This window comes from Hipposideros armiger, unplaced genomic scaffold (assembly GCF_001890085.2).
Source record: "Hipposideros armiger isolate ML-2016 unplaced genomic scaffold, ASM189008v1 scaffold_186, whole genome shotgun sequence".
In the NCBI taxonomy this organism is placed as follows: domain Eukaryota; kingdom Metazoa; phylum Chordata; class Mammalia; order Chiroptera; family Hipposideridae; genus Hipposideros; species Hipposideros armiger.
In genome coordinates this window covers 3,002,337-3,010,077 of record NW_017731536.1, presented here as the reverse complement: position 1 = coordinate 3,010,077, position 7,741 = coordinate 3,002,337, and the positions used below count along the sequence as shown (strand labels likewise).

Below are 7,741 nucleotides of genomic sequence, written 5' to 3'. Positions count from 1 at the left end.
TGGGGGACACGGGTGTAATAAAAATAAGTGCACGTTACCTTGCAGCGGTCCCTCTGGACCAAGGGGTGCGGGGCCACCCGCGGCAAAGCAACAATAGACGCGCCAGAGGCAGAGTAGAAGAACGGAGTTTCTCATCCTTCCCGCCACACCCCCTTCAGCGAAACAGGACTTCACAAAAAAAAAAAAAAAACCACAAAGAAAAACCACCTCTCGGGCTCTCGGGTTTTCCACCAGTCCGAGTCTGTAAGACCCTAAGTAGGCACCTTCTCTCGACCAGAAATTGGTGGCCTTGGACAGCTGAAGGCGGGGAAGGTGGAAAATGAAAACTTAACTAAGTTGAGCGGCCGGGCGGGGGAGTGTGAAGAGGCTTGAACGAGAACCAGAACCAGATCTGCCCTCCCGCGTGAGGCCGTCCGGAGAAGTAAGCGCTCGCCACTGTCACACGGCAAACTCCCAGAGGTAGGTTTTTTAAACTACCGGAGTCATGTGATCCATCGCCAGATGGTGATTTGCATAATTTATTCCCCTCCGGGGACTCTGATTGGTCACACCTTCGCCGACGCCAGACCCTAGACTCTCCAAAGTTTGAATGAAAGCGCCTCACACCCACCACGTGGACGCTCCGCACGCTCAGCCTTGCGTTCGCCCCCACCTGCTCCGCGGGCTCTGCAGACGGCCTCGCTCCCCACTTCCTCCTAGTGCCCACTCCCGGACCCCAGATTCTTCTCTCTCCGCTGCCACCCTAGGGGGTACACTGCCCGATACCCTGTGCCCGCTGAGGACACGATCCCTGAGGAAGGGAGGTTATCCTCTCCAAAGTGCAAAGCCACCCCCACACCCGGAATGATCTCTCTGTACCCCAGTCCAAGGGTCCGGATGAGGAGAGCCACCTGATTGCCCCCCTTTAGTCCTTCTCTTCTTCCTTCACTCCCGCCCAGCGAGGCCCCCAGCAGGTGCATACAAGCGTAATAGGACAATAACCGGGCAGAGCCGAGGGACTGGGGACTGTGGCCGCGGCGTCAGGATCACACACACACACTTCTCGGAGTCTTCGCTCCGCCACCAGTTGCAAAACTCGGAGCAAGCCACTCAGCTTCTCCAAGGCGGTTGCTTGGTCCCCAATACCCGTGGTAACAGTTCCTGCCACTTAGGGGCGTTGGAGGAAATTAGGAGATAATGCATATAGTACAGCGCGCCTAGTGCGGCGCCTGCCACGTGGTAAGCTCTCTCTTACCTTGTGGGGTGGAGTACTGGAGGGATACCAGGCGACACTGCCCCAAAAGAACAGTGAGCTGAACTTGGAGGTCTCGGACGCGTGACCAGCGCCGAGTCTCGGCAGACGCTTCCAACTACCTGTAGAGTGGAATTAAGCAGCTTCTTGCTCTCATCATTTTCCCCTCCTCTCCTTCCCTTTATTGATCCGCGTCCCTGCTCCTCCCTCGGGTCTTGGGTCCTGGCTCCCGCCCAGCCTGCTGGACCCCAGGACCGAGGGTGGAGAGCGTGGAGAGCGCCGGAGAGCCTGTCCGGGAGTCCGCGTCTGGCGCAGGGAAGCCGGAGCTGAGCCCCCGGCTCCCGAAGGGCGGCGGCCGGGAGAACTGGAGGGCGGCTGCCTCATCAACCGTTGGGGACGCGGAGGCAGTGGGAGAGGTAGAAAGTGCGGCCGCAGGGTTGCGCACCGCCATCGCCCCGCGTTCCTGCCACCCCGAGCTGGCTCTGCAAGACTGCACTTTTGGCCACGAGTAACCCCGCCGTCGCCGAGAACCCGTCCCACTCCTGCCTGGGGAGGAAAACCGCCCCAGCAGCTCCGCGTTCCTTCCTGCCTGATGTCGGCGCCCCAGCCTGGAAGACCTGTGTGGGGAAACCAGTCCAGAGAAGCAGGTCCTGTGTCCGAATTATCCTCCTACTTTTGTTAGTCCAGCTGCCAGTGGCGCACGCTTTGTCCCTCCCCTGTGCTATAATTCATTAACAAGAGGCAGGCTGGCTTTATTTTTTGAGTCTAAAACTCAGTGGGATAGTAAAGGGCACCGCCAGATATGTGGCTTCTGCCCCTCTCCTGCTCTCCTTTACTGGCAAACTACACAGCTATAGTCCGACATTATCTCCAGTTTATAGGTGGGGAAACTGAGTTATGAGGACAGTCTGCAGGTTTGAAGGAAATCTTGTTCACCAGGTCTCTCTTCTGCTCTAGGTTTGCTTTGGCCAGTTGACCTCTAAACACAAGCCCTTAGGTGCAATGTCTCTATCTCATCTGCTGCTGAGGCAGTGGGTCCCTAGGAGTCAAAATTCCCCTTCTCTGTTCTGAGTTGCTCAAAGCTATAGTCCCCAGAAGCTTAACAAGACAGTGTGAAGGATGTGTGTTGGTTAATGAGACCCCCTACAGAACCTAGGTATTCCTGCAAAGTTGGTTATCTTGCTGGGGATAAAAAACAGATTCAACAAAAGCAACATCCGTTTTTGGTTGTTTTTTTTTTTACTGCCAAGGTTATGAAACCATTTCGGTTTTATTGCTGGTTGGTTAGAGTGCCCTCCTGTGTCTCTATATTAAAATATCATGTGAGGGCCAGCCGAGTGGCACGATGGTTAAGAACTGGCTTAGGATGCCAGAGGGCCCGGGTTCGGAGCCCACATATGAGGGCCAGTGACACTGCCCTCCACAGCTAAGATGTTGAACAACAGCTCAACCTGGAGCTGGGCTGCCGTGAGTCACCAGCGANTCATTTCGCTTGAAGTCATAGCACCTATCAATGATGTGAAGTGAGGACTTACTGCAGTTCCTACCACACATCAGGAACAAATATTCAAAGAGGCAGGGTATTTTGACCAATGTTACCCAGTCGGTCAATTCCAGAATCATGGCTGGAGCTAAATTTCCCAACGCCCTCATTAGTGCTTTGTTCACTAAATGAGAGAAATGGACAAGGCTTTCCTGGAAAGGCCATGGACAGGCACAAAGGCCCAGAGGCACAAAGAGAGAGGGAACAAGCCTAGCTAGCTGGTACAGTGGGAGAAAAGCCAAGAAAGTAAGGGCCTGCTCCCATTCGCCATAGGACACACACACACACACACAGTTTTCCTCAAATTACACTTCTGCTGAGAGAGCATGACCAGCAGCAAGCAAGGCATCAATCATGCTTTAGCTGAACCAGGATTAGGAAGGACAGTTTTGACCTATAGGCCCTTGGCCCCCCAGAGGAATCCAGCTCCAAACCCATTCAGCCAGGTTAATATTATGATATAAAAGCTTCCACTTGGGTCTATCTGACTTTATGTCAGAAACTCATAGAGAAAGTAATAGTAATTCTAGTCAGGAAAATAAATAAATAAATAAATACAAGGAGCTTTATTATCTATGCGAAGTTACACGCCGTGTCCCAGAACTCATAAAGTTTGGCACGATTTCAGGTACACACTAAAGAATTATCAGTGAGACAAGGAGTTTGTGCTAGAGGCAGTAAATAGTGGGGTGAGGTGTTTCCTTCATCTCATTGGGCTGGGGCTTCCAAATGGAGGACTCTCTGCCTTCCTGTGATCAGCTTGGATACACTACAACTGAAAGCTGTTACAACCCCAGCTGATGTGAACAGGAAAGAATTGAGTGTGACCTGCCAAGAAATACTGGACAGCATGAGGCCTCTGCTTTTTCTTCCCTGGTTGGTCAGTCTCCTTAGCTGCAGAGTTGGGATAGGAACTTTCTAAGAAAAGTTTCTTTTTTGTTCTTCAATCTAGTTGTGGAGGACGTTGCGTCACTGGCCCAAGTTGGCACCATCATTGCGCTCTTCCCGGGTGAGGCAGTCGCTCACTGGCCATTGGATGGCTGCTCACTGCGGCTCACGGCAGCTCACGAAAGCTCACGCCAGCTGCCAGCCAGCTCCACTGCAGCCTACACTGTCGCCAGTGACTCACAGCAGCCCAGCTCCAGGTTGAGCTGTTGTTCAGCATCTTAGCTGCAGAGGGCAGTGTCACTGGCCNGCTAAATTAAATTAGTGTCCAGTGCCCTCAAGTGGCTCTTTAATTCTGCCAGCAATCAACTATATTTCTTAAACCATTTACTCCTCCTACTCCTTCTACACAACCCTGTCTCATCTTCTCCTCTCCCCTCAGACCTCCAACATCGCTCCATCCTCATGCTCAGCTGATGGCCTGACTTCCTATTTGACTGGGAAAATAAAATCAATCAGAACAGAGCATCCATGGGCTCCCACTGTCATACTCCTCCATCCATGTGCATCTGTGTCCATGTCCTCAGCCTCCCTTCCTGTTACTAAGGATGAACTAACTGTCTGTGCATCTAAGTACCTCCCCCACCTATTTACATACCAGACAGATTCCATCCCCCTTTCACACACAGACATCACTCCAACAATTTCTCCCTATCTATTGGACCATTGCCATTAGCATACAAACACAACGCTATGATATCTGCTTCAAAAACAAACAAACAAACAAAAAACCAGATTTCATTGACTCCATGTCCCTCTCCAGACTCACCTTATTTCTCTGCTACCCTTCACAGTAAAATTTCTTTAAGGAGTTCTCTGTGCTTCCTGATTCCAGTCCCTGTTTTTCTGTTCCCTCTGGAGCTCCACCACGTCACCACAACCCCTCCCATCAAGATCACCAATGACCCCCCACACAGCAGGCCCATTCTCAGCCCCGCTCTTACCCAGACACACTAGTCACTCCCTCCTCATTGAACACTCATTTGGTTTTCCTCCTCACCCTGGGGTTCATCTATGAACTTCTACTTTTTGTTTATCTAAAATCACTCCCTTGGGCGGCCGGGTGGCTCTGTTGGTTAGAGCGTGAGCTCTGAGCAGCAAGGTTGCCAGTTCGATTCCCACATGGGATGGTAGGCTGCACCCCCCCACAACTAGACGGCAACTGGATTTGGAGCTTGAGCTGCGCCTTCCATGGCTAGATTGAAGGACAACCACTTGACTTGGAGCTAATGGGTCCTGGAAAAAACACACTGTTATCCAATAAAAATTTAAAAAATAAAATCACTCCCTTGATAATCTCATCTACTCTCATGCCTTCAAAGACATCTATATGTGATTCTCAAAAAAAAATAAATAAAAAATAAAATTATATATNGCCGTCCAGAAGCCGGCGACTGATCTGCCTCACCTGGGAAGAGCGCAATGATGGTGCCAACTTGGGCCAGTGAAGCAACGTCCTCCACAACTAGACAGAAGAACAAAACGGCAGCAACTTGTCTGTTCCCCTTCCCCCAATTCCCCAGTAATAAATAAATAAATAAATAAATAAATAAATAAATAAATAAATAAGAAAATATCATGTGAGACTTTACAAAGGACATAATAACATTACAATCGCAGCATTAAAATCATGTGTAACATCAACTGCTTGTTATTCATCATGCTTTCCAGAAGAAGCACAAGGAGCTCTGGGGAGCCTCCTGTGTGAAGTCCTTGCCTGGGGAGTTTCACGAGAAACTTCTGTTTGTGTAGCAGTCAAAATGTCAAGGTCTCAGGCTACCCTAGCAAAGAAACCTGGTCATTCTTTCTGGCTGCCCAGCATCTGAAGACTCCTTCCTATGTTAAAGGAATGAATCCCCCTTTTGTGAGCGGAGTCTGCTTTCCACTACAGAGGCTGAAACGCAAACACACAACATTCTAGCCTCCCTTGCAGCTATATAGAATTCCTTATTTAAACTCAGCCAACCAAACTCTGGACTGGAAGCTAGTGAGGATGGAAGCACTCCACTCTGCCAGTGGAGCAGCGGCAGAGGCAGCCAGCTCAAGCTCTCTGTGGCAGTAGTGCGGGGGTCATCACCAGATTAGTCTTCCTGAGTGTATCTGCCAAGCCTGGTTCTTCTGCCCTGCAACAATTGTGGTTGCTACCCAATATCATTTTAATGAGTTCCTCTCCTGCATGAATGAGCCAGAGACAATTGGTTACAACTAAGAAGATAACTTAATCACCAGATGTTTATTGAGCAACTACTAGGAATAAAACCACTGGGCTGAGTACCCCTAGGTGGGTGGCACCACCCCATCTTGCACCACCTTCCCCTTCTCTCTCTGCCTTCCTGCCTCATTGGCCTTGTCTTTGGTGCCTCTAACTGTGCTGTCCAATACAGTCCCCACGAGCTAGCTGTGGTTATCAAGCACTTGAAATGTAGCCAGTCTGAATTGAGATGTGCTCTGAGTGTAAAATGCACACCAGATTGCAAAGACTTAGAAAAAAATATATATATATATAATAAATATTGCATTCATAACTTTTTATGTTGGTTAAATGTTGAAATAATAAAATTTTGGATATACTGAGTTAAGTAAAATATAATGCTAAAATTAAGTTCATTTGTCTTCTTTTATTGTTTGTAATGTGGTTGTTGGAGAACTTTTAATTACATGTGTGGCTCACGTTATATTTTTATTGATCCAAGCACCGAGATTTGGCCTTTGATCTAGTTAGTGCTAACTCATCCAACTTCAGATATCTGCTTGGGTCCTGTCTTTGGGGAAACTTTCCCTGACCCCTGGAATAGGTTTCCTATGAGGACACAAGAAATGTCCAAACTTATAGAGAATTTTTACGAGGGTTTATTTGAGCCAAACAGACGACATACGCTAGGGAGCAAAATCTCAAATGCTCCCAAGAAAAACTGTTTGCACTAAAAGAGTGGTCCCATATTAGGAGGGTTTGAAAGGTAGTATTTTCAAAGGTGTATTAACCTAGATGCACAGAAACAATGGACAGGGCTTGCTTAAGGCAAAGGTAAACCTTTTACTAAAGAAGTCGTACGCCTGGGGCATGACTACCCACCATGACCTCCCCATTAGGAATTTATGATCAGATCACCCTGTGAGGTTACTTTCCATAGAACTCCTTTTTTGTCCACACCTATAAGCATGTTCCATTCTGGTACAGAACTTACCTGTGTCTGTAATTAGACATTATTTGTTTGGCTATTTGACTAGAGTCCATCTCCTTGTTAGAATATAAGCTCCATGAAAGCAGCAACTGGGTTTCTTTTTGCTCATTAATCTCCTCCCAGAACCTGGCATAAAGCCTGGCACCTAAAAAGACCTCATGAAATATTTGTTAATTGATTACATCAATGAAGTGTGTCATGAATCTCCAAGAAGGGGACAAAGTAATCAGCTTTTGCTAAATCGATTTGACCGCAGAACTCTCACTTCACAAAGGGTTTAGTGAAGGAATCAGAATCTCCAGGAACACAGTTTGGGAAGCACTGGACTAGGGACCGTAACTATAGAGGAAGTTAATTGAACCTCAGTTTAAATCTCCATTTGCAGTATGACCTCAGCTCTCCTATGCTGAAGGTATACATAGGCTTGCTTTGGTTTTTGGTGGTTGTTTTTTTATATTTCCCTTCCTCTGCAAATCACAAACTCCAGTTCCTTGAATGCTTCCACTTAGAAGACATCTAAAAGGAGCTTAATAATTCTCCTTAATAAAGAGATTTTTAGGCAAATTCATACATGCAGTTTATGCATGGTTGTATATGTTTTTGGGGTTTTTTGCTGCATACATATAGGCACGCAGCAGGTGAAATAGTGGGTTTAACCACAGATTGGGGTAGTTTAAAGAAATTTACCTAAGAAGCTTGATCACTGCACTGTACACCTAAAGCTGATGTTGTATAATATTGAATGTCAACTATAAGTGAATATATATANATATACCTTTCTAAGCTTTTTGAATTGTTTATTATGTGCCTATATTCCCATATGAAAATATAAAGAAATAA

The 7,741-nt window shown here is 47.6% G+C and overlaps 1 protein-coding gene across 2 annotated transcripts in view; it reads right to left on the bottom strand.

Annotated features, from left to right (window-relative positions):
- Nucleotides 1-436, bottom strand: part of LIPG (lipase G, endothelial type) — a 23,508-nt gene extending 23,072 nt beyond the window's left edge. For both annotated transcript variants that reach the window (XM_019652702.1, XM_019652703.1), the window contains exon 1: nucleotides 39-436. In XM_019652702.1, the coding sequence (XP_019508247.1) occupies nucleotides 39-135 (97 nt within the window). In that variant the 5' untranslated portion in view covers nucleotides 136-436. The remainder of the gene's footprint in view (nucleotides 1-38) is intronic.
- Between the last annotated feature and the right edge of the window lie 7,305 nt (nucleotides 437-7,741).